We start from the raw sequence: 27,709 nt of genomic DNA, 5'->3' as shown, positions 1-27,709 counted from the left end.
GGCAAGCAGAATAGAGCTTTTATTGAGGATATTTCTAAGCTGACCATCAGGGACCAAATCGCTGGATTGTTTAAAAAAAAAAAAAAAAAAACAGCTAAATCACGCTGCTCCCCCTCTTTCATTCCTTCCTTCGTTTCATTTCAGTGGGACGGAGTGTAGCTCATGCAGTGCCCAGCAGCAAGCAGAATGCAAGGAATCTACAGTATTCCCCTGTCTCACACAAGAAGCCCAGTTCACGACTAAAGGACAAGTGAGGAGAGACAGAGGCAGAACCAGAGAGCAGTCAGGGGAGGATTCAGACTGCTGTGGTTCACAGGAGGAACGTACGGTCTTGTCCTGTTCTGCTCTGCTCTTCTTGCTTCAGGTGTGTGTGCTCCTCCCCTCCGCGGTGCCTGCTGTCAGCTCCATCCCTGGGTGGCTGAGGCCATGGTGTTGGTGCTGAGAGCCCTGCTGCCCTGCTTCTGCACCCTGCTCTCCCTAAACCTGCTGCCCGGGGTGCAACCCACCGTTCCCCCGGAGGACTTCTACCCCTTTGGCCAGGACAAGGGGGACTCCCAGACCGTCGCCCAGGACGACGGGGGCTCCAGGCTCCTGGAGATCTCTGTTGCTTTCCCCTTCTTTGGAGACAGGCACACAGGACTCTATGTGAGTACAGAGCAGTATGTTTTTGTTGATGTGTGTGTGTTTATGTTGTTGTATGTCACCGTGTGTGTGTGTGTGTGTGTGTGTGTGTGTGTGTGTGTGTGTGTGTGTGTGTGTGTGTGCATGCTCTTGGCAGTTGGCAATTGAAACTGACATGGTGTGGATTATATAAGAACCTCAGGGAGATGAGATTTGGCACGCAGCCAAACACTACATTGCAGCGCCCTTTGAGAGTTTGTATATGTTCTTGTGCTCTCACAGGCTCTGGTGTGTAACCTCATTTGTAGAATATCGCGTTTTCCCCTCTCGGCTTGAATCACAATCCTCCCTGACTTTCTCTTCACTTTACATCTGCCCTTCTCACACTCTGAGGGCTCTCAAGTTCACCGAGGGAGAGCGAGAGACAAACTATTAGCAGAACAGTGGTAACCCATGTTGTAATAAATCTGCAAAGAGCTGTTCAAGGAAATGACAGTTTGTGTTCTTACTGTTGCCACAGCATCTGCGAGCAGTTCTTTTTCAGAAGAAGTGAGAGCGGGGGGAAAGTATGCACGGCGGAGAGAGAGAAACAGTGCTCATGGGAGGAAGCCGAATGGTTTGACAAGGATTTTCGCGCACCACAGTGAAACACTCTTTGATCTGCCTTTGTCATGTATTGGGTTCAGTTCCAGCGCATGGAAAGGCAGAACTCCCTTAAATCAACACCACCTGTTGTGGTTATGCATCCGCGTTCGCTCTCCGAATCTCCCCTTCCTCGCTCGGAGCCCCGCCTGCCTCCTCCCTGTTCGAACCGTGGGCAGGGGAGGCTGAGGAACCATGGCAACAATGGGCAAGGTCAAAGTTTGCCTTTCTAATCTAAGCGCTCGTGGCGAAGGGGTGAGGTCAGTCTCCGGATGAAGAGATTTTTAAAACTCTTCTGCATCTACACACACTGTATAGACAGTGACACCATGTTTATAACTGCAGTGTTGACTGTTCACAGCTCAACTGCTGACACACTGTGTTTCTCAATGAATTCCAGAACATCTCTTCTCCTCTAATAATACTGATACACAACGGTTAAATGCGACAAGATAAGACAAGTTACAGGTTGTTCGGCTTGTTGAATTTAGATTGAATTATCATCTGATAGAGATACAAATCTGAGCAGAGCACATTCTGCCGTGTGCTGCCAGTGATGGGATATCCTGTAGCTCGCTCTGCATCTCATTCAACTGTAATTCTGTAGTCACGCAAAGCGTAACAGATTATGGCAGACACTTGAAATTACAGTCACGCTCGTTTTAAATGCCTCACCTGAATCCATTAAACATGTGTTATAAAGCGTGCGGGCCACGGGGTGATATCTGCCGCCAGAGAGCTGCTTTGAACAGGTAATATTTCACTGAGTGCTGAGGGTAAATTTGTATGAATAATTTCTCCCAGGAGTTTGTTCCAAGCCTCTGGGCTACCACCACATGGAAGCTGATTTGAAATAGTTTGTGAGGTGCTGTCTTACTTCATTATCATAACTGATTCTTTATAGCTGTACACGTGCTTCTAAAACTTTCCTTTTTGAAGCAAAGGGTCTGATTTTTAGCAATTTTAATGAACAAATCCAGCATTGGATTCAAGGATCGCCACATCCATGCAACACTTGGTTAAACTGATCTTTAACGACACCTAAAAATCCCTTTGTTGATCCGGCTCCGGTCTCTTTCCTGCCTCATGGTAACCAGGCTGTCCCTCTGTTATGGTTTGTGTCTGGGAGTTTTCTCATGTTGCCGGGATCTTTCCTCCTCCTCCTCCTCCTCCTCCTCCAGGTCCTCCCCTCCCCTCCTCCCACGCCTCAGATAAGATGGCAGGGGTCTTCCCCCTGGAACTGTCCAGCTGCTTTATGTGAGAAATGACCAATCACTTTAACAGAACAGATGGATCTGCAAAGCATCTTAGGGGCTTCTAAACAATGCAGCTCACGGATTAACTACTCTTACGGATGACTGGTGTAAGGAACATGGAGGAGGACATCCAAGGTCAGAGAGGAAAGAACACAAGTTTAAAAGCAGATGTGAGAATAGATGTTATGATCAAAGGCATTTGTTGCAGGTAGATAAACTATCACGGACAGAGAAATAACTCAAACTTTTCGAGAGATTAAAATACACAAGACAATGTGGTGTTGTTGTCTATAATTAAACATAAAATACACGCAAGTAAAATTCAGATATATTTCGAGAGGCTCCTGCCAAAAACATGCTACAGTGTAACTTCACTCTGTACAGATCACACATCTGCTAGTGCTCATCAGTTCCTCTGAAGAGCATCAAGACTTTGTGCAGTTTCATTCACTCAGTTTCACTCACCACTGTGTATATGGCTCAAAGATGTGCGCGTCAACTTTGATTCTTTGTACTCTGCATGGGTGCTTTTTACATGCATGTGTGGGATGAGAGATGTGACAGAGTGATGTTAGAAGTAGTTCATCCACCATGGAGAGGATATATCTGCACATACTTAAAAAAAAAAAAAAAAAAAAAAAAGTCTTCAAGCCTGAAGTCTTCAAGTGAAATGATGCACTTTCATAGAACAATGTGACATTTTTGAAGATGTATCTTTGATCTCTTGCTGAGAGTTAGATGAGGAGATTGATACTACTTTTATGTATATCCATTAAATGTGATATGGTGAGCTGAGTGCAGCATAAACGCTGGAAGCCTTTGTGTGCAAAAATAACAAGTTGTGTGTGTGTGTGTGTGTGTGTGTGTGTGTGTGTGTGTGTTTGACATTACAAAATGTCAAACTATTTTTCTTGTTTATTTTTTAATTGTCATTTCATGCCGTATAACAACTCTTACAATATACAATATGGACATTTACTTTCACTGCGTGAATATGTGTCTGGTCACCCGAATCGTTTGCAGTCCTCCCGCCTGGCTGGGCGTAGACCTCGGGTTGATTTTAACCAATCAGCATGTGGCAAAACCGGCCGACACTCTGCCACCGCTGCAGCTACATACGGCCTGTGTCCAACAGAGCGTTTTTTTCCTGAGTACAGCATATTTTTTCTAATTGTTTAAATGAACCCCAGCAGCTTGATGGGTTGCTGAGCGTTTATTTTGTGCTGAGTGCTGAACCTTTGGCAATTTTTTTTTAATTTTTTTTTTTGGTCACCGAGAGTTGAAGAATGTTTACACTGCGCTCGTCACTGTCACCAGCCGCCCACTGATAGTGAAGGAGGGGCGGGACAAACACGGTTAAACACCGACACTGGTCACTGATAGGTCCGCCCTTCAGAGGGGCTAATACGAGCCGAGTTTGCATTCACAGTGAAGAAAACTGAAGCTGTGAGTGACAGTCGACGCGGCCAGGCTATATAATTACTGGATAACTTTTAAAACTCTTCTGTAATTTAAACTGTTTGACTTGCAAGTTAAAGTTTTAGTTTCTACATTTTTCTACATCATACAATCTGGTTAAGCATTGCACTAATATCTTTTTACCAGCCCACCATATAACTTGTGCAATAGAGGCTGTATTTGAGTCCCTCCTTGCGGTTGCAGACAGGATTTATTGCCTCAATCTAAACTCTTTGTAGCTAAAGGTGAGCCGGGGCTAAGGAGTTCCAGGCCAAGTGCACAGACTGTAGACTGTAGTCACTTCCTTTGCTCTCGTCAAATAATTGGACAAGTTTGTAGCTGTGAAACCTCCTTTCTTGACAAGGGAAACTTAATGTTTTCCTGAGTTGATCCATGGGCACCTTTTTCATTTAGGGGTTTGCTTTGGCTTGACTTAAGCCAGATGAAAGTTTATTTTAGTCCATAAATTGCTTGGCTCTAAAGAAAAACCACCCAAGCAAAATCCTGCACATATCCGGAAAAGAATTCCCAAAAAAAATAACAAGGGTGTTGTAGAGTGAAGTGGCACCATTGAGAGTGAGAGAAAGAAATATGGGGAGAGAGATGCTTCTTACAAGGTTGACTGATCGCACCTCTCTCCCCTGTGATTCTGACCTTGGTCATGTTACAGCATAACACGAGGCAGCTCTGAACCCATTCACTCTCTCACATAAGTGTGATGCAGAACCACCCTTCGCTGGACGTCCACGCTGCTAAAAGCCCGGTTGGAATCCATGAGAACAAGAAAAGTATGTGATATGATGCAAAGAAAAAGGTCCCAAGTTCAGTTTAAATTCCTCGAAGGTCATTTCCATGTCAAAGTAGCCGGAAAAAACCATGTAAAAATCTTGAGTAATACACTTGTTTAAACATTTCCAGATGCTACAAAAGATTGGATTAGACGATTAAACGTATTCCAGCATTGGAACATAAACTCTATTTAGTGTTCATGACTTCCTACACTAATTCTGCTGAAGGATGGGAGACTTCCAGACCGCTGCCACCGCAGGTCTCTCATTAGTGGGCATGTGGGTGTGGGAGGTTTGTAATTCATGTACATCCTTCCATTCATGCAGCCCAGTGCCCTCTCTCTTGTTTTTCTCCCAGTATCAGATGGCGCTCTGGCTGACCGGCGGGCCCTGCCCCTGCACTCGGTCCTCCTTTTCCCCACATCGGCCACGTTCTCGCCACATCACGCTGATGCAGAGGGGAAGACTGTGGTCGGGCAATTAACTGAGCCCCCGTGCTGCATGTGCCAAACAAAACTTCCTCTACTGTTTTTACAGCAAAGTCCTTCAAATTTTGGTTTTCATACAAGCGTGGAGCAGAGCTGAGCCATCTGACGTAGCTTTGTCACTGTCTCATGCCACTCGGCCCGGAAAGCAAAGAGAGAGGCAAAGTTCACGGGAGAGTTTAGGTGCCGTGGGAGGCCGAATCTCTCCATGCCGATAATACACGGAAATAATGCATGAATGAACACCTTTCATGGGGATTCAACCCTTTAGCCGGCAGAACTCTCCTCTCCACTCAGGTTTAGCTGCTTGTTTCTTAGGATGGTCAAACTTTAGTGCAGTAACTGGTCACCTAATGTTTGTGATGTAAAGATTCCCAATGCCATAATATCAGATTCTTCTATTTCACAATCTATCGTTGTAATGACCTCTATATTTACTACAGTGCTATTTTACAATCAGTCACAGAAAACTTTTCTCTTCTTCAATAATTTCATTTATATTTCTACATGTGTTCGGATCGTTTTCACGTTGATAATTTGTACCACACTTCCTGTCTCATAAAACAAGAACATTGGACACAGTAACTGTCTTGACTCTGCAGCTTCCAGCTCGCAGTTCCTGTGCTTATTCTTCCTCTGTTGCAATTTTTTTTAATCCATTTTTTCAAATTGGAGCTCAAAGCTAAATGAATCAATACTTTTATCTTAACAACAGCTTGAATGGCTTTGTGTAATGTGAAAGTGATGGCTTGTGGTGATGTTCCCACAGAAAAAAACGCTCTAATTAACCATCTGAATACGACCAGCCAGCACCAACAAAAACAACCAGCTGGTGAACACAGAGGATCATGTAGCAGCTAAAAAGATACTACTGCTGGAGTTGGAGTTCAGGAAAGAGCTTAAGATGTACATTGGACATTTGCTGTTGCCCTGTGATCTCTGCTGTATTAGGCTACTGTTTGTTCACATTAACCATATAACTTTTATAATGTGGTCATGTGTCAGTTTTGTTTACAGCTAGTTCTGCTGCACCCACATCGCAAAATAACAACAACATCCAAAAGAAAATCTAAAGAAGGGAGTATTAGTAGTTACACTTTAATTCATGAAATATTTTGTCTTAAAAAAAAAAGAGTGAAATTAAAAATGACTTTTTTTCTTATAATTTCAATTATACTTCAATTCAGTTGTTTTTGTTTTGTCAAATTGTCTGACCTGCAGTCCAAAATCCAGATATTCAGATCGTAATGATATAAAACAGGAAAATACCCAACAAATCCAAGCAATATGTGGAATTTAACTTTCAACGATCATCAGAGTTATTGTTATTGGTTTATTTTCTGTCGATTTACTAATATATTACTTTAGTAAATAGTTCAGCAGTACACCCATCACTGACATTGGGGGAAGCTGATATTCCACCACGCAATAGCACATGACTGTGCATTTCTCTCAGAGGAGATATGTAGACAAGGGGAGGACGGGTTCATTTATTTGGTTACTTCACTGTTGGCAGACGTCTGTGGATATAAAGAGCGTGAACGTTCTTCCTAGCGGGAGGATTTTGCAGGTGCATGAGCAGCAGAAAGCAGGTTTTCTCAGCTGCTGTCACTACACGGAATAAAAGTAGCGTCTGTGTGCTACATGGGAAGTGCAAACATCCGTTATGGGAGCTTTCGCTGCCCCATGCAGCTGTTTGCCCTGCGAGGCCAGAGTACCTCTGTTTGTCCACCTTCACGTCTCTTCCTCAGCACTTCCCCTCGAACCCCACCTAATCCTATAAACAAGTCACGCCGGTTTAATCTGACGTGTTGAAGAAAATCTGTCAGTATTACTGCTTTTTCTTCAGATGCTCTAACTCCAGCTGTGTCTCCTCCACAGGTCAACAACAATGGCCTTGTGTCTTTCCTCAGGGAGGTGTCTCAGTTCACACCTGTAGCTTTTCCCATCGCCGGGGACAGAAGGGTTGTGGCGCCGTTCTGGGCCGACGTGGACAACCGTCGAGCAGGCAGAGTGTTCTACAGGGAGAGCCAGGATCCCTCCATCCTGTGGAGGGCCTCAGGTGACGTCCGGACATACTTTTCAGAGTTCCCCAACTTCAACGCAACATGGGTCCTCATCTCCACGTGGCATCAAGTTACTTTCTTTGGAGGCAACTCCCGTACACCGGTACAAACTCTCATTGATCTTTACAGTTGTCCTGATACAGTAGTTACTGTTTTAAGTATCTTTGGGGTTGGGATCAGTGATTTCCAACCAGGAATGATCACCAATGATCCTCTGCAGTCACCAGGATGTGTGTAGAAAGATTGTGAGGTAGCTCAAAAAGTTTTAATCAACATCAACATATTTGTGTCTAAGAGGAAAATCAACACTCAAACAGAACCATCCAAATTTATATGCTGATGATGTTTAGAAAATGTATTCTAACAATAACTAGGAAGTTACCAGCTGCAATATACTGACTATTACAGCACCTCCCACCAGCCTGAATCACACATGTTGCTACTGAATGGGAGCGAGCTGGCAAACTATTTGACATGCTGCCAGAGAAGCTGAAATAGTTTGCTAAAAGTAGATCCAGATCTGCCTCTTGAAGTGCTCGTCGAAAGAATGCAACCTTCACAATCAACTATGAAAAATATACGATACCCTTTATATCCACTTGTTGCCACCAGACATACAAGCCACTTTAAAATCAACTGAAATGAACTCAGGGCCTCTGAGGTTCGGGTACGTAAATGACTGTGAACTACTGGCTTAAATAATCTCAAAGTCACAGGAAATAGTCTATTTGTTAACTTTAAAATCATGCCATAATGTGTGGTTAAAAAAAAAAAGTCAAAGCTACCAAGTTTCATTTTAATGGTATCTGGTAATTTTTTGCTCATATGCCCCAACAGCAACAAAAAGTCTCCTTTTCCTCCAGCCTGACTCAGTCTGTACTGTTAATACGAGGATTCTCTTACATACATGCATTATTGCGAAATTTCCTAGAAATCAGGAAATGGTTTAACCGAGCCTAATCCTCATCTGTGCAGGTAAATACTTTCCAAGTGGTGCTCATTACAGACGGAGAGCTTTCCTTCACTATATTCCAGTACAATAACATCACTTGGACCACAGGCATGCACGCCAGCAGCGGAGGAAACCTGGCCGGGCTGGGAGGGATCGCAGCGCAGGTAAGATCACGTGGTTATCTGGCGTGGAAGGTCCAGGATGATCTGCTTTCCCGTTTCATGTGCCTGAAACTGTAATTCAGCGACGTTTTTGTCATGTCTGCCTCTTTGTTACTCTCCTCCCAGGCAGGTTTTAATGCTGGTGATGGCAAGCGCTACTTCAACATCCCCAGCTCTCGCACAGCTGATGTGGTCAATGTTGAGTTGACCACCAACGTGGGCTACCCGGGCAGATGGGTCTTCCGTATAGATGATGCAAACGTGGAAGTGGGTGGCTGCAATAACTCAGGTGAGAGCTGCTCCTCAGAGATCAGTTCTTCCAATGCTTTAATATTGTTGTTTCTAAGATTTCTGTTACGTTGACGTCTTTCTACAGCGTCTGTGTGCCCGCACCTGCGCCCGTGCCTGAACGGAGGCCAGTGCATCGACGACTGCATCACAGGCAACCCCTCCTTCACTTGCTCCTGCTTGGCCGGCTTCACCGGTCGCCGTTGCCAAATCGGTGAGTTATGGTTGACACCACTTCCTCCTCTGCTGCGCTCGGCGCACACTACACACTGTGAATGACTTCCTGTCCACCTGAGATCACCCAGAAAAAAACTGATATCAACTTGTAAAGAAAATAATACATATCAGCTGACTTGCCTTGGGACACCTGGACATTTCCTGAATACCTGTATCAGATTCAATCTGTTGCCTTCTCCTCGGACATTATCTCATCTACTGATCTCGGCCAGATGTTTCCTTCTAATTAAAAATATCACACTGCCTCCTTTGTGTTTCTCCCTGTCGCTGTAGATGTCGATGAGTGTGGCTCTAATCCTTGCCGGAACGGAGGGACTTGTAAAGACCAGATTAATAGTTTCACCTGTCAGTGTCCTCCTGGATACACTGGGACTCAGTGTGAAACAGGTACAACTGACATACTGCCTCACGCTGGTATCGATTGGAGTTATGGTTTCATTTCCTTCTCCTCATAAAGTTTCATTTAAGTTATATGGAAATGTGGTAATTGTAAATAACTTTTTGAAAAGTGAAAATATGATCAAGAAAAGCATTATGTTTACTGTATATGTAGAGATGTAGTTTATAACTATTGAAAACCCCAAACAGTTCATCCATTTTTTTTTTCCACTGCACTTTACAGTTTCCACATCTCTCTTCCTACCTTCTACATAAAGTGAATAGGCTAATGAACTGTAAAAAAAAAATCTGATCAATTAAAGTATTTTTTGCCTCTTTAAGCTCTTTCCACACAAAAAGAGAATATGTGTAGAATATCTTAAGTCCAGCCTCCCTGCAGCTTCTGTGCCTATTCCCACAGTCCAGCCTGTGGAGATGCATCAAACTTCTTCTAATACCTTTCGCAGCCAGCAGCACATACTTGCAGAGTGAGGGGAGCCGTGTGGCGGATATATTAATCAGCTGAGTAAATATTCCATGAGCGTGTCCCTGTGCGTGTGTGTGTTGCAGACATTGATGAGTGCAAAGACAGGCCGTGCCTCAACAACGCGTCGTGTGTACAAGGCGCTGGCAGTTTCACCTGCGTGTGTGAGCCGGGTTACACTGGTGTCCTGTGTGAGACAGGTGAGCGGGGTGTTTCACAGTCCGGGGGGAAAGTAGGCATCTCTCTCCAGAGGAAATATTCTCTGCTGCTTTCTACATCAAACTCAGTCTTTTGGCAGATGTTTCTGTCCAAAGAGTTTCCCAGTCTACCTCGACAAATGGGTCATGCTTCAATAGATTTGCAAACAACTTTTTTTCATTTCCTCCGTCACACACCGTAGCAATGAACCACGGTGAGAAAGTTCAATGAAGTCAGGTCGGTATCCAGAAAAGTCCTTTTCCTAATCTCACTTCTTTTGGGATTGATTGTTGATGAAACTTGAACCCAGTGGGGAATTAAATTATCAGGTTCTGCACAGTTCATGAATCCTTGTTTCTGACAGACTACTTTTAATACCAGACACCTGCTCAATGAATCTTTATGCTTTCAGAAAGGAAGTTCAAAGCTCCTAATCCAGTTTCATGTCTCAGACAACAACCTCTTGCTTTTCAGCACTGAAAAATCTTACAATGAATCTTAATCATAAGATGTTTTATTGACGAATTGACCTTTTGGTCTCCCCCAGACATAAATGAATGTGCGTCGCAGCCGTGTCTGAATGGAGGAGAGTGCATCGATCAGGTGAACAACTTCATCTGTACGTGTCCCGCTGCCTTCACTGGAACCTTCTGTGAGACAGGTGAAGAGCATGTTTGTAAAAGTAGTTCTTGATAGAAAACATTTACAGAGCCTTTTTGTTTGGCTTCCTGTAATCTAACATTTTTCAAACTGGGACAAACATAAATGGAAAACCCACATTATGTCTTTTACAGTAAAACAGGGGTTCAATAACTTTTTTTGAGTTAAGTGGTTCTGTTGCTTCTCCAGTTTTCTGCCATTAGAAACATTTCATCTGTTCCTATTCACACACTTTATTTTTTGTGATCAAAAAAATTTGCCTTTATAGTCATAAATCCTGATAGGTGTAAATACAAGTTGAACTCTAAGTTTAACATTTCTTAAACTGTGCTGGCAGAAACTGTAGTGTACAGGTATCTGTAGATAGTTGTGGGTTTAAGACAGGTCAATCTGGTCATAAATTTTGGTATCCCAAAATCATTGTAATCATAATTTGCATCCTTATCTAGATAGTATAGATCCCCCATATTTAATAACAAAAAATAATGTCTGCATTAGTCATTTGAAGTTAGTTAACATTACCAATCAGGTGTCTGAATGAAATGGGAATGGTTTTTCCATTGAAAGTTTTTGCTCGAGTTAGGGCCAGTTGACTGTAGGACCGTGGCACATGCAGGTTTCTTACATCTGTTTGTCCATCCTCTGAACATCTGCAAAAGTCTTGTTTTAATGGTTACAAAATAAATCTGATAAAATATAAGCTGTAATACTGTCTATCAGTCAGTATTGCGGTTTTGTTACTGCAATTCCTTGTTACCTCTCCACCTCTGCACTGTTTGCATCCATACAGATATATTTGTGAAAAGCTAATATTGGGGGATAAGAATGCTCCAGACCGTTATTATCTCTCATTTTTTATGAAAATAAATAATAATAAATTCCATCATCTCCATTGTATTCGGGTGGTAGTAAATAGATATGTAAGGTATGTCCAACCCTGTGCAAATAAATCCAAAAGTATCTTCAGTGTTAGATACCATTAAAAGTAAGTGAAGTGAGGAAACATGTACAGTTCGTCTGGTTGTTATGAACCAGCCTTTTAAAGCCCGTTCTTGTCTTCCTTTCTCAGAGTTGGTAGCACCTCAGGTCAATTCAACTGAGGCAGAAAACCAAACAGGTAAAAGCAAGTTCAGCTTCAGCTGAAGCTCTGCCAAAAATGTTCGCTTATTGTTTGGTTTTTCCATCTCAACATGCGATGCTTTTCCATCCCCAGCTTCGTGTGTGGAGGACGACTGCAAGAAGCACCAGATTTGTGAACACACCAGCTCTGGAAGCCACAACTGCACGTGTGCTCCGGGCTTCTACGGTGACAAGTGTGAAGGTATCGTACGCTTGGCCTGCCTGACGCTGACTACAGGCAGCTGGGCAGGTAGAGAGCAGTCTGGGGCATTTGAAGAGGAGCTGTGCTATCCCACAGGAATTTGGAGCTGTGCCCTGGAAGAGGCTGCTGTGATGATGGATCATTGTAATTATCAAAACTGACACGGCCTCGCCCAGTTTACTACGGGAACCAGTCGCTTGATCTTGTGAATAATTGTTTTATAGCGCATTTTATTAGTTTACCAACAAGAGGAAGTGCTTTGTCTAGACTTAAAAAGGCCTCTTTATGAGTCAAAGCTGCTCTTTGGTATTCAGGTCATTTCTTCAGACAGAGCTGTTGAAATATGCGTGCTTCCACTCCGCTACTTGCTCCTCTGGAAGTTGGCCATCGTACCACACTATAGTTTCAAACACAGCTGCTGCTTGTACAATCAATTTAAACACAAAATGTGTAAAACACTATCATCCTCGCTTAATATCTTCCTTTATAAAGGCATATATCAAGTCATTTTGTAATATATTTGATATCTGTATCATGGTACATTTGTTTTAGGGGAGAACTATTTTAGGGAAGTTAATTCAGGCTCTCATTACAGGTTACTGTCACCCACTGATAGCAGTTGCTGCAAGGTTTTTTTTCCCCCTACTAAAAGCTCTTTAATAGTATTTGAGCTATTGCAAATGCATGCTACTTCTCACCCTTGAGCTGAAATAACTATCAGTGCTTATATAGGCTCTCTTAAATCTCCCAAATACTTTCCTGCCTGGCTCACTTGGAAGGCACAGCGGAAAAAGGAGCACGATCCTCCGAGGAAGAGAAAGTAGTGGGACTCTGAAGTGCCTAATCAGGCAGTCAGATCAAAGGGTCCGGGCCGCACAGGTGGCCAATGAAAGTGGCTCTCGCAAATTAACAATCCATTAATTGCCCTCGGGGCCATACATTTTGGTCACAAAATATGCTCCATATCATCAGAAAAATAATACCCTCCACCGAGCTCCCGGGACTTCAAAGGGGAGCCATTTAGCTGTGATACGGCCGTGTCCTTTGATCCACTGCTGCAATTAGGAAGGAGAGGAAAATAAAAACATTCTACAAATTGTACAGAGCGGATGTGCAGCGTGCTGACTGGTAATCGTTTGGTCCTGTGAACTTTGTTGGAAAAGATTAGAGAAAGAGAAATGACAGCGAATCAATACGTGGTTTACAGCATGGCAGATGAAAGACGCTCCGCATATGGTGCACATGTCGACCATTTATACCTTCTGTCGATGTTTACACTTTGGCCAATTCTGAAAACTTCACTTAATTCCAGTACTTGTTTTCAATTAGCTCAAGCAAACTTTCCAGCTTCTCTCTCTCTCTCTCTCTCTCTCATTCTCACTCACTCTTTTCTCACTCACTCTGTGTCTGCAGAGGAATGTCTCTGCCAGAATGGGGGTGTCTGTGTGGACATCAATGGAACCTGTGAATGCCCTTCAGGCTACACAGGACTCTACTGTCAGTTTGGTGGGTATGATATGTATAATCCTACCTCACAAGAGCGTTTTATGAAACATCAGATCACTGGAAGATCACAGAGGTCTCAAACCATAAGACATTTTTCCCAAAAATCTGTAAACCTGTCTTTCACTGTTCCTTTCACTCAGAAGTAACCCAGACGCCGTGCAGTCACAGCAGACCGTGTCCTGACGGAGGCCCTTGCTTGGAGTATGGAGGATCCTACCTATGTACGTGTCAGACTGGAGCAGAGCTAGATCATAAGGACTTTTACCCCTATGGTAAGAGCCTCAGGCACCAACCCAGCAACTGGCCACTTTGCAGCTATGTGTTACTGCATTAGCAGCTGGTTGCTATAGCAGCAAAAACAATTATTTTTTTTAAAGCACACCCTTCTTGACAAGTGTCATTTTCTACTTAAAAAAGAATGGTCACATTTGCAGTTTACATTTACAACGTGGGGAGAAAGTCACGAATGATTGATGTAATCTTAGAAGACTTTTGTAATTGATCCAATTACAAAATGACAAATAATCTGTTTTTTTAAAAGGTTGGACCGAGTCATGTGCTTAAATGAAATTGAGGAGTTTTTACCGTTTCCCAGTGCAATGGAACACAGTCAAGTCTCGGTGTGTGTTTTTCAGTACAGCCCCGATCGGTCTGCGACTCCTCTCCCTGTCTGAATGGGGGCTACTGCTACGAGCGGGATGGAGGCTACACCTGCGAATGCAAATACGGATACTGGGGGAAGCACTGTGAGAAAGGTAGCAGAATTACTAAAAAGCTAGAGGAATGCCTGCATATGAGTTCATGAAACACCATTATCAAAACATCCTTCACTTTTGTGTGTTATTACTCCGGCTCAAGCCCAGCTCCAGCTTTAATGCACCAGGAAACATGCCATTACTGGAATGCTGCTTGAAATATTGCAATGCTGAAAGGCTTTGGATAATTTATACTTATGACTGAGTTATGGGCAATTTTCTTGAATTATGACTTCAATTGCAATGTACTGGAACAGATTTATTTTGTGCGATTAAAAACTCAGGTTCTCCCTGCTTCAAGGATTCCCTTTTCCCTGTCTCTTTCCAGTTAGACTCAATACCTGTGCTTCTGGTCCCTGCCGCAATGGAGGCTCCTGTAAGGAAGAGGCAGGGAACTACCGGTGCGTGTGTCCTTACAGATTCACTGGAAAACACTGTGAAGTGGGTGAGTGAAGCCCTAAAGTTATATACAGAGTATTGTCTGCGCAGTGCCCAAATATTTTCTTGCAGATTTGCGTGAAAACATGAAATTACATGTGTAGAAATACTTGTACATGGTGAGGAATCAAATCATCATATAATCTCAGTTCTTCCCAGTTACCTTTCCTACTGATAGAAATGTTTAGATTTTGAATATTTTTAGAACAGAAACCTTTACTTTAGTAAAAGGATCTGCAGTGTAAACATGTTTTGTTACATGTAGAAGTCCTACATTCATTATTAAAAGTGCATTATCAGCCAGAAGTACTTAAAGAATCAAAAGTACAGGTACCCACTCAAATCATTTACTCAACTAAAATCACTTATGGAGCTTCCAAAGTGTCCAAAAGATGATTTATTTATTTTTTTTTTTCATCTTGTACACACAAAATAATATTTTCTCTCTGTACATTAGTTATGATCATTTGCAGTCAACATAGAAAGTAATGTTTTTCAGGACTTCTGGGAATGACCTATAATTTGTCTGGGACGATTTACAACTTCATCAATCTCATTAGTGCATGATGACTTCATGGGGTAAAGTAAACAGTACAATAATTCCCTCTGAAATGTAGTGAAATAGAAGTGTAAATTAGCATAAAGTACATCAAAACTTAGCATTAATTAGCAATTAGCAATCTTTTTACATGATTTTGTTTGTAACCTTGCACCATCTCACGTCAGTGCCACGATAATGACAGACAGGAAATGTGGGGAAAGAGAGTCAGGCTGTAAAGGTTCGGTCAGCCAGGGACTCACTGCTGACAATTTTTGCACCCATGTGATTTTCACCTGAACCACTCAGCTAATGGGTCGGCCTTATTTAATGTTTTAACCCAATCTTACATACTGTATCTTCTGCTGCCTTTCTTTGAGACGTCCTTCTAAAAGTCGTGTTTTGTCTTTATGGTGGTGGAATACCATCCCCTGAGATGTTACAACAGCAAACACGCCTGATAATCAAGAAAAAAAAAAAAAATCAATACCTATCCATACTATTGTTAGTAATATGTGGATGTTTTCTTGCAGGGAAGCCGGACCCGTGTGCCTCCAGCCCCTGTCTGAACGGCGGGACATGTTTTCACTACATAGGGAAGTACAAATGTGAATGCACTGAGGACTACAGCGGCCGGCACTGTGAGATAAACAGGAGCTCAGTACATGGCTCTGCAGGTAAGCAGACCGCGTCATTGCACAACAGTGTCTCAATCTCACTGATGTTTGTACAGTTTTAGCTTTAATAGATTGGCGCTAGCAGGGGATATCCCAGGCTGTAAGTACACAGATATTAGCTTTCCATCTGAGGATAATCTTAGCAGTGTTGCTGCACTGAAGGCCCAACATTTACAGATTTAGAACTGCTGTTATATAAAATAAGACCTGACCAGACCTGATGATTCATGTCTACACACTCTAACAGCATGCTGGAGGTAATTTTAGGAGCACAGAAACAGGGAGCCTGGATGGAAAACACCTCTGTTGCCATTAGTATGCTCTGGATGAGCTCCTTTAAGCCCCAGTGTTCGTCAGCTTGTGTTACTATGCAGCCCTGCTGACATGATCAACATGTTTGTATTCCTTTCAGAGCTGGGCTGTGGGCTGCCTCCGCAAGTCAAGCACGCCGAAGTCCAGTTCTCCTCGACAACACCGGGCTCCGTGGCTGTGTATATATGCCACCCAGGCTTCATGTCTGTGCCCAGAGCCACTCAGAGCATCTGTGGTATTCAGGGAGACTGGAGCCAGCCGCCCGTTTGTGAGGGTCTGTAACACATCGACACGTAGATCCCCCAAAAAAGCCCAGATAGAAAACATCCCAGTGACTGCAACAGTTTAGAGTCTGGTATTTACTCATACTAATATCCTGTTTTTTACAGAGATCAATGAGTGCTTATCACAGCCGTGCCTTAACGGCGGTACATGTCGAAACAAGATGGGCTCCTACCAGTGTGTGTGCAGCGACGGCTTCAGTGGAAACCGCTGTCAGACAGGTAAGACCTTAACAAGCTCCTCTGATATTTAAACACAGAAATGTAGTGCACATATGCAGTACATGTGAGTGTGTGTTTCATCTCCTTCAAGACATAAATGAATGCCGGTCGGAGCCCTGCATGAACAAGGGGACATGTGAGAACCAGCTGGGCTCCTTCTTGTGTCACTGTGCAAAAGGCTTCAGAGGCCAGAACTGTGAAATAGGTGCAGTGTTCTTGTATTTCTATATTTATACATTTTAACATTCAGATCTTACAAAGACGACAAATTCTACCAACCTATAAATATGTGTGTGCAGAGCAGGACGGGTGTGAGTCGAGCCCCTGTCTGAACGGAGGTGTGTGTCGAGGTTACAGACGCAATTATTTGTGTGCGTGTAAAGACGGTTTCTTTGGGGACCAGTGCCAGATGTGTAAGTGGCTTCGCACTTCCTCACAAGTCGTTGTTGATGTTATCAGTTGATTTTTTTTTTTTGCTTGGTGGAGAATTTTTTAATAACTCTCTTTATTGAATTTCCCAAGAGAAGTACTGTATCACATACACAATTACAACAAAAACAATCAATGTGATACATAATACTGTGCTCTCGGAAAATCATCCCCCACCCAGCTCATCCTGCTTTCTCCCAACAGGGGATAACACTACTCTGAATGGGTAAAAAGTAAAGCCAATGGAAAATGTATTAAATCAGAAAAAAATGATTTACATGTTCGTAAATACGATAATCAGTCAAATTTTGAATGACCATGAAAAAAATGGATATAAAAGTGTCTTAACATTATCTGATTTTTCCCGAACTGGTAATTTATGGTCATTTTTACCTGATATGAGAAGGAGGTTTTTTTTTTCGTTTTCCAATTATAAAGGATTACAGAGCAGGTAAAAGCAGCATCGTAAATATTCATAGACCGGGGAGCCCTTTCTGGATTTACACTATATAAATTGCTCACTGTTTATCTTTGTCACCCCCCAGTGGAGGACCCATGTGTGCTGAAACCTTGTGGGAACCGTGGCCGCTGCTGGAGTGACAGGAGAGGAAACTACAACTGTGTTTGCAAAATAGGACTCACCGGCAAAGACTGTGAGAAAGGTCGGTTCTAAGAATCCCACCACACTGTCCTCTTCGTACTCATCCGATGTATTGCAAAGACCACTCTGTAATTATTTAACGTATGGATTAGACATGTAAGGTTGCCACTGTTCCCAGACCTGCTGCCTCCTCCTGGCCTCCATGTGCTGCGCGTGGAGGAGAGCGAGGTGGAGCTGCGCTGGGACGAGCCGGAGCCCTCGCACAGCCCGATCAGCATGTTCGCCGTCACTTACGCTCCGCTGGGCAAGAGCAATCCCAAAACAGACTACCTGGACAGGCAGCAGTCCACCCACGTGATGCGAGGCCTGGTGCCCGGCCTGCTGTACAACATCTCCACCGTCTCCATCAAACTCAAGACCAACGGCAACGACACGAGCCAGCCTGCCACCGCACTGATCCGCACCAGTGAGCACGCTCTTTAATGAAACGCAGCAGTAGTAACGATAAGGCTCCTGGGAAGAGCACCTCCGGGTGCATTCAGTTGAGTTCAAGTGCTTTTGCGTGCATACATACCTGCATGCATCTCCATGAGTAAAGTGTGCGTTTCTGTGCTAGGACCTCGGCGGGTGGAGCAGCTGCAGGTGGTTCACGTCGCCTCCTCTCAGGTCTGGCTGAGCTGGCTGGTTCAGGCTGCTCGTCATGCAGCGGTCAGCAGGGTGCACGTGTCCTTACTGCCTTCAGACGGAAGCGAGGCTCGCACCGCCGCGCTCAACACGAGCACCACTGAGTACACCTTCAGGTCAGCTCCCGCACTCTGCTCCAACAACAACACTGATAAGCCGCAAATGCCCATCCACCCACCTGCAGCATCCTTCGTGTCCACTGCATGGTGCTGTTGAAGTGTTGTATCTGGAAGGATTTTGGGTCGTTTACCTTTCAGCCTGCAGAGGGCCCTGTTTCATCACACTTACCGTAATATTGTGACTGAAAAGCACTTTTTGCGTTCCTCCGTCTGCTTCCCAGTTCATTGCTGCCTGGTCAGATGTACACAGTGGATGTGTTGACTCAGAGTGGAATCAGACCGGATGAGTTTCCCTCCACGAGCCACTCAGCTGGACCACTGCAATTCTGGACAAGTAGGTTACATCATTCAACACTATGTACAATACTAACACCATTTAATTGAATACTAACAGCAAATATAAAGACATATCAAGTAAGGAAAATATTATATAATTAGGGACATTTACCATCCTGAATAATATGTCACTCATGACAGAAAGTAACCGCTGAGTAATTTGACGTCAGATTAGAATTAAGTGCATTTTATTTTCTACAGTACATTTTCTATTGATCTTTATCCTGGAGTGAAGCTTTTCCTTAAAATGTCTGCCAGACATCCCAGTCTGTTGGACTTGATAGACAAAATATACAGTCGATTTATTTTTCGTTTCATTTCATTTTTATTCATTCTGCTCATGGTAATGCACAAATTTCTGTAGAAAATATAAACAGAAAACTGATTTCCAATCAGAACAACAACTCTTATTTATATCTTTCATGACCATCATGATACATCTTATTTTGCCCACCCCTTTACTCAGAACATTAACAACAGAAAAGATAGACAGTCTGTTCAATTACAGCTACTTACAACCAATATTTACACTAATATGAGAATTAAAAGAATCAAGAGCCACTCGTAGTACTTCACCGTCATTCACCACAAACCTTATACACTAATAATTATTTTATTAAGAGTCTATAATAATAATTCATTTTCTTGAACTGAATGTATTTTTACAGCACTTTAAATCACTCTTAAGAGAATTCCACAATTTGACACCAGCTGCTGAAATACACATCTGCTTTAAAGTAGTCTGTGCATACTGGTGCTTAAAATGAAATTTCTTTCTATGGTCTTCATCCTCTGAACTAAAAACAAACCATTTTTGTACATTTTCTGGTAACATTCTGGTTTTTGATCTGGAAATAACTAATCATATTTGTAACTCAATTAAGTCTTTTAGTTTCAATAGTCCAACACTAAAATATGGCAAAAATAATTGAACAGTCCAGATTTTGCATTGCTTTGTAGTCTAACACATACTCTGCTTTGACAAAACAGAAATATTCATTTAAATGTTCACATAAAATAAATAAAGAATCACTTTTGTCGCCAACATCAATTTAAGGCAACTACGGTAAATTCAATTCAATGTAATTTTATTTATATAGCGCCAAATCACAACACAAGTTATTTCAAGGCACTTAACACAGTAAAGTCTTTACAACAGAACTTTACAACATTATACAGAGGAACCCAACAATTCCTATGAAGAAACTCCCCTTTAAAGGAGAAAAACCTCCAGCAGAGGAAGGAAAAAAACAATGCAAAGTAATAAAACAATGCAAAGTAATATGTTTCACGTCATCCATGCCACTATCTGACCCTCATGTGTTACCCTTAGGGCCTCTCCCCCCACAGAACCTCTCCCTGGCACACGTGACCCCTAACTCGGCGCTGATCACCTGGAGCCGCCACCCGAGAAACATCCCAGACGGCTTCGTGGTGAACGTGACCCGAGGGCTGAACACCAGGAGTCGCTTCCTGCCCAGCGGGAAAATGGGATCATACACCCTCCGCGAACTGACGCCAGGACAGCACTACAACGTGTCCCTCACATCAGTCAGGAACACAGGGCAGGAACAGATCCACAGCACACCTCAGCACTTAGCCTTCACTACCTGTGAGTGTCCGTGGGAGTTTTCCACAACCCGTCTTACATTACCTGTAAGCATGGCATGGAACTTTTGCTCTCAAATCTGTGAATCTGTGTCTGATGTGTCTGATGACAAACACGTCATAAAAGTTATTTCCCGTGCTGCTGCTACTAAGGAATTTCGGCCTGGGGAGTAATAATGTACCTTCTCGCCTGTTTTTGAAGCATTCTCCTGAACTCATTTTCTTTGACTCAGTTCCAATGCATGCCAGACCGGGGAGGAGAGACAGGCCAACACTGACTGGACAGGGGATTCAAGGCGGACGCACACTTCCTCCATCTCAACCTCAAGACCTGGGAGGCACCGCAGAAACAGAGAACTCAGAGGAATTATCCAGGTACCAGCAGGATTTTATTTATTATTCAAAATGGCATAAAAACATCAACAATAATGGAAATCCAGCCATTGGTGCAACGCAGGTAACATTTTGTGTCTGTCTTGCAGATACACAGAACTCATTGACAGGAGGGGAAAGATAACAGCGAAGTTCACTCACCTGCCTCGAAAAGCCATTCGGCATCGTACTAGTAAGTAAAAGCAGTCACACAGTTTGACACAATTGTGTTTCATGTGTATGAAGGTCAGATGACTTCAGCAGAACACAACTGTATTTCTCTGAACATCTGTTAGACTGACGTGCTACATGACACATTTATCTGCTGAGGATTTGAAAAGTTCATCCCTCCATTTCAGAAATTCCAGATTCTTACTATTTATGATATTAATATATTCAAAAATGTGTTTTCTATTTATAAAATACACTCAAACGAAGGATATATTCCTGAATAGTTCAAAACTTACTTAAAAGTAAATTCACATTACTCAACTCATTAATTTTTTTTAGATCTTAAACGTCTCCCCGCAGAGGTCAGTTTTCGATACGATATCGGGATACCAAATTATGGAACGGCTTTTCCCATCAGGCAAAAAGCTGAACCTCTATAAAATGCTTTAAAAGGTGCTTAAAAACCAACAACTGTAACATAAACATCACATACGCACATACACTCTCATCCATCATCATACTCTTATTTTCTGCTTTTAAATTGATATTATTGTTTTTGCTGTTGTCGTCATATACACTTTGTTTTCTATTATTTTTATGTAGTCATATTATTTCTGTATGTAAACTCTGTGTTTTCTATAACTTTGGGAACTTTTAACATTATCTCGGTGAAAGTTTCAAATAAGCCCACTGGGTTTTTTGCCTCTGCCTGCACTGTATGCTATTTGTTATTTGTGTAGACTGCATAGATTTTGTGCTTTAAAAAAAAAGCACATTTAAATTCAAAATGCATGTCCAAACAATAAAAGTTATGTTCTTTACATCTCCTGATACTGATGCAATAATTTATTACATGTTTCTATAACCATGTGGTCCTAAACTCCACCTGTCTGGATGAAATATAAATGATCCTTTGATGTGAATGGACTCTCTGGACAGGCTCATGTAATCTGACACATGTAGTCCACTTTATTGAGCAGCTTTTGATAAAACCAGACAACCCAGAGAACGATGACTTTCAGCAATCCACTTTTTAATGATGTATCATGTTTCTTTTCATATATCCCCGTGCAGAAGCTTCTGGCCTTTCACCGAAACAGAAAAGCAGTTTTACAGATGTTATCTTGTGCTCTTGAGAGTGAGCTTCCTTTCTAAGATTGTTCTGCCCCTTTTAATGATGTTGACACCCATGATGTCACAATATGACTTTGACCGTTTTGTTAAGTCAGAGTTTTACTGTTTCAGGCTGAAGAATGTACACAAAACCTTTTAAGCATCTCTATTAGCGGGACATCTACATCTTACCGGAGTCATGCTGCAGTCTGTCATTCATTTTGTCTTTTCACGATGATTCATGACAGGAAATATTTTGCCTTGCAGAACCAGACCCCCCAATTAGATTAGAGAAGATGGAGGAAACAACAAACAAAATCAGCCTTGCACTGGAGATCCAAGATGAAGGTTTACGAACGAAGCCTGGTAGGTGTTTGGCTGTTTTCCTCCAATAGGTGGCACATCTGTAACTGATCCCAGCCGGTGATGTGCCTCTTCTATACATGAGATTCCTGTTCTGTTGTGTGGGGGTAGAGCTGGAGGCCATCAACACATACTATCAGCTGTGGATAATGTGGAATAGAGAGCCTGAAACCTGAACTCGCCACTCGTTCTGCGCTGAGGATGTTAATGGCAGCTGTTGTCTTTTAGAGTTGCCCCAGGACTGTCGCAGTCTGTCCTGCCAGAACGGAGGAACATGTGTGAACGGAGGCGACTCCTTCATCTGCGACTGTGCAGCGGGGTTCAAGGGCAGACAGTGTGAACTGTGTAAGTTTGTGTGCTTTCTCTCCACACACACACACACACACACACACACACACACACACACACACACACACACACACACACACACAACACACACCCAAGGTTCAGAGAAAGTAGGTTGATGATGACATCGAACAAGAATTTTAAATTCGTGGTTTCTTCAGGTAGATTGATTATTGTCTTAAACACCTGATCTACATATTGATCAGTAACGTCAGTACCATCTATAGAAATCATATAAATAATTTCTTTAGAGCAGTAAAACATTGTAAGTCTCACAGTCTTGCTAGCAGCTCTGGATGACTTAATTTAGCCACAAAAGTGCTTCAAAGTAAATGCCAATATCCTCATGCTAATATGCTCACAGTGACAATGTGAACATACAATGTTCACCATGATCACCATCTTAGCTGAGGTTCTTAGCACGCTAACATTCGCTGAGTACCACTCACCATGAAGTACAGCTCAGGCTGATGTTCTGCAGGTTTGTGATGAATAACTACTGTACTGGGAAAAAAAAAAAGCCAGGACATCCTCAGTGTGGTTCAGGTTCATCCTGAGAGTGACATGAATATCTTTACCAAATTTTGTAGCAATCACTTGTCCACCTCATGGTCGCAGCAGAGGAGGTGTGAAGGGATCGGTAGGATATGTGGTCCGGGGAACATAAATATTTGTTTGACCTTTTTTGGCAACCTGTCCAATAGATGTTGAGGATGATGATGATGATGATGATGATGATTGCTGTATATCAGTGAATAGTGAAAACTCTGACCTGCTTGGTGGAGAGATTCGTAAGGGTTCCTCCTCTGGGGACCATGAATGTTCTCCCCATGTCTGAGACTCTCTCCTCCCACTGCCCAAATAAAAAACGTGCCAGTCAGCTGAATTGTGAACTCTATAAATCCACGCGAAGATATGTTTAGACCGTCTGTCACCCTGAACAGAAAAAAGGACTTCATCTATTTTCAAGTGTCACGGGTGTCAGTGCAGAACTAACACTCCAGTCAGTGTGATCCCAACAGTTGTATTTCTCCCTCCTCTCCATGTAACTTTAGCATCTGAGGGTGTGAACTCACAGCATCATTTATGTTGGATTTGCATGCCGTCATGTTCGCTGTCACCACGAGAGCACTGAGCTATGTATAGTTTTCCTTAAAGCAGGAAACACGCTCCGCTGACAGTTGACCCCTCTGACATTTATGAATGGCTTGGTTAAGTTTAAGGCTTCGGGGCGTGATTATACAACATTATTACATTGTTGATGAATTCACAAAGCGCCGCATTATTTGCACTGCACCACGCTCCTTCCATTTTTCTGGGAGCTGTGTTGCATTTATAACTCTGTGTTTCCTTTGAGTGTTCTGAAAGGAGGATTGTGCTCCATGTATAAGACAGCAGTATATTATCTGCACACAGTGTGCTGCTTTGTTTTTGATTTTCATCTTTCCTCTGTCACAGGACGATCCTCAGCCCGGCTGTTTAACTCTGTTTAGGACAAAAGTTTTCCACTTATGAATCGAAAAAGTAACAAAGTAATAGTAGCAAGTGGAAAATTCTATTTTGTGGTTTGTGGCTGATAAAAAAATGATCATAACAAATTCAGATATTTAAGATGAAGATAGTAGGTTTCTGCCCTTAAAGAGAGGTATTGTTTCTCTTGTAAAATTAAGTCCATTAACAGTCCAAATTACCAAACCTGTGAAAGACTAATTGACTTTTAAGACCTACTGAACGGTGCAAGTTAAACTGACAGCTTATAAATGTATCCATGACAACATGTCAATAGGAGCCTGGAGGAAAAGTCTTTTGGCCATTATTACTGAATTAATAAGAAGGACTCTTAGTAGGAATATACAGTATTATCTACAGTGTCCAAAGCCTAATGGAAGTTAATGAACAAGAAAACAGGTTTACATACACGTGATCATATGCTGCCAATATTAATACATGTGTACATCTCTCACTAAGGAGCATGAATATAATGTTAATTCTTCCTCACCTGTTTGGAAAACATTTAGCTGCCTGTGTGACTTGTTTCTCAACCCAAAAGTCAACAGAATATCCAGAGCGTCATGTAAAAGCAACCTGACTGACAGTTTCTGACAACTTTTATTACAACTTCTCAGTCTGACTGTAGCCTGGTACAGATGTATCTGTCACAGCAAACAGTTTCCATCAAAGCATTCAGATGTTTCAGTGCACAAATCACAGCCATGTGGTGAAAAACAATAGCATACAAAGACAGATTAGAGAAGCAGAAGCTGACAAACACGTTTCTGTGTTCATGGATGCTGACCAGCTTGATTTCTAGATGATTGATTGAAATGTGTGTTTTTGTGATGGGAGTGAACGGTGTTTTTAAAACATTTTAGCAGGCTTTAGTACATTCTGGTTTTATAACTCAACTGCACCATCATATCATGATCGCTCTGAACTACTGAGCATTTTCAAAAATTGATGGCGTTTGTTACACAGTATGTTGGCTGTGATATAAACAGCAAGGATATCTGTGGGATTGTATTGTTTTTAAAACTATGAACTAACATAACATTAACCATAAGAAAAGTTACAACAGAAATCTATAAAGAATCAAATAGAATAAAAAAGTATTTCTTTTGAAAAAGCATTGAAGTGTTTCATAGAAATAGAATGTTTCATTGAATGAACAGTAAATATAGGCTTAATGGTTTTTGTGTTACTGGTGAGAAAAATATTCTCTGCAGAATAACATGAAGAAGTATGTAAGACATTTCCTTAAATTCAGCCTGATCGCTAATTCATACTTCTGAACCCAGGCTGTAAATGTGAGTTTGATCCCACTAATAAGTACATGTTGATGAAGCTGTGTTTGAGCAGACAGTGGACATCCCCTCGCCCCTCTTGAATGTTGTTCCTCACCCAAACATCCAGCGTCAGACTGTTTAAACATTCCTTTCCTGAAAGCATCCATCAGCCAGAGAGAAGCGACGACTTCCATCCCACACGACTCCGAAACCACCCGGCACACTTTTCTCTACTCACGCTACTTCAAACGTTCATGTTGTGTTACTGCTGTTTGCAGTGTGCCAGCGAGTGCCTCACCCCTGTACCCGTCTCTACTCCGAGACCAAGAGCGTGCCTGTCTGGGAGGGTGGAGTGTGCCACTACCTGTAAGTCACACCAGGCGCAGATACACTATTTATGACTGATGTTAAGGTCTGGTAATTATATATAACTCAATGGATCGAATAAATTAGTATGTTTTCGCAGGTACAAAAGGATGTATAAAGTACAGCAGGATGTGTGTTATCGAGAGATTTGCGAACCAGTGCTTCCCAAGAAAAGTCCGAGTAAGTTCAACAATCTGTCCGCACACAGTGATGACATTTTTTTAGGTTTTTTTTTGCAAATAAATCAATGACATTCTTTTCACACACTGGTATCAACTTTTCTTCCCAGTCAGAAGAACAAACAGACAACAATAAAGGTTTGTTTTTGATAATTAAATCAACAAAATCACATTTTTATGGTGATCCTGTAGAGGATCATGAGATTTCCAGCAGCATGAATCTTTTCTTTCTTTCCTGCAGAGCACTTGGATTCTGATGAAAGGACTGTCATCGCTGTCATGTGAAAAACCTCCTAACTTCAATTTTGGTGTTTATAATCTACTTGAAGTAACTGATTATGGTCATTTTTTTTGTTGTGCTGAAAAACCCTGTCAGAACCCACTGTAACATGTCAGGAACAAATCATCATCCATCTGAGAAACCAGCTGTGTTTGTGTCCTCCTTCATCAGAGCTGTGTTTGTAGCTCCACGCTTCACCAAGAGGCGATCAATCAGATGAAAAACGGCCCACATCGTCATCATTTGGGGTGCTTGCTGACTGATTTTCCATACAAACACATGAAGTATGCAAATATTAATGGTAAGCAGTCAACTGCGCTGCATCAGAGACCTTATATACCTCATTTCCAGGTCCGTGCTGACACATTAGGAGAGGTTTTTATTTGTGGTTCAGCTGCAGGTTTGTCCCTCAGGGAAGTAACTGTAGAGTGTTCAGAGTCCCGATCTTTTCCTCACACCAGCCCCTTGATGTCCTTATAAAGATGACGGAAAGTTTTCACCACACCCCATTGGTTGATCTCCTCCTCTGACAATGATGCACAGTGTAAAATATCTGTCTTTGTCTTAGCAGGCATCACTGCTCGATATTCTGTAAATAGTGTTTATAGGCCATTTTGTAGGTGAATATTTTAATAATAAAAATGTTAAAATGTTTTGGTTTTCCAGTATCTGTTCATTAGTTTGATATTTCTTGCTATCGTTGGTCACGCCATGTGACCAACGATAGCCATGGGCCTATCATGTTGTCAGTTAGTCAGTCGGCCTGTTGGGACAAAGCCCAAATAGTATTTGAACAAAAGTTCAACAAGAGGAGGGAATAACTATTCTTTCCAACATTTTAAAGACGGAATAATGTGAACTTCATTACATGAGGTTTAAACTACTTGTTACAAATCAAGTATATATTGAATTATTGGCTAATTGAAGCCGGCAGTACAGTGATGGGCTCAGAAAAATAAAGACCCCCGACCAAAGCTCTAAATTTAATCCCAATGACGCTGATAGCAACGTACTTCATGGGCTGATCTGTTTTTGATCGGCAGTGATTGCACACATCAATGAATCCCTACAACTCCTATCAGAAAGAACAATGTTCTGAGAACCAGCACTTCTTAACAAAAGCTTCGTCACCACTTCAGTCTCCCTGCTTAACATGTCACCCAAGATGACTGCGACAAATCCGAAGCATCTCCAGAGCTGCTGAAGATGACTCTCCTGCTATACCGGAAAAAGAAA

General features: G+C 42.3%; 1 protein-coding gene across 4 annotated transcripts; it reads left to right on the top strand.

The window, feature by feature from the left end:
- Positions 1-39: 39 nt before the first annotated feature.
- sned1 (sushi, nidogen and EGF-like domains 1) lies at positions 40-27,118 on the top strand. Of its 4 annotated transcripts, none has more exons than XM_069150879.1 (32): positions 40-645; positions 7,132-7,419; positions 8,292-8,432; positions 8,556-8,718; positions 8,806-8,931; positions 9,228-9,341; positions 9,903-10,016; positions 10,562-10,675; positions 11,744-11,791; positions 11,888-11,995; positions 13,409-13,501; positions 13,645-13,773; positions 14,137-14,256; positions 14,585-14,701; positions 15,766-15,909; positions 16,322-16,495; positions 16,611-16,724; positions 16,816-16,929; positions 17,024-17,137; positions 17,699-17,815; positions 17,933-18,220; positions 18,371-18,554; positions 18,779-18,891; positions 20,227-20,505; positions 20,735-20,876; positions 20,984-21,066; positions 22,425-22,523; positions 22,749-22,865; positions 25,927-26,014; positions 26,115-26,194; positions 26,304-26,331; positions 26,435-27,118. In XM_069150879.1, exons 1-31 carry the CDS (start codon positions 427-429, stop codon positions 26,327-26,329), a joined length of 4,170 nt encoding a protein of 1,389 aa, XP_069006980.1. In that variant the 5' UTR covers positions 40-426; the 3' UTR covers positions 26,330-26,331; positions 26,435-27,118. The 4 variants fall into 4 exon arrangements, with proteins under 4 accessions (XP_069006980.1, XP_069006981.1, XP_069006979.1 ...); XM_069150880.1 differs by having other exon boundaries at positions 13,642-13,722; XM_069150878.1 differs by having other exon boundaries at positions 13,642-13,773.
- Positions 27,119-27,709: the final 591 nt, after the last annotated feature.

The sequence above is a fragment of the Embiotoca jacksoni genome, unplaced genomic scaffold, assembly GCF_022577435.1.
Source record: "Embiotoca jacksoni isolate LCO1_2020_lvr unplaced genomic scaffold, fEmbJac1.0.p SCAF_16, whole genome shotgun sequence".
Classification (NCBI taxonomy): domain Eukaryota; kingdom Metazoa; phylum Chordata; class Actinopteri; family Embiotocidae; genus Embiotoca; species Embiotoca jacksoni.
This window is presented reverse-complemented; position numbering and strand designations above follow the sequence as displayed.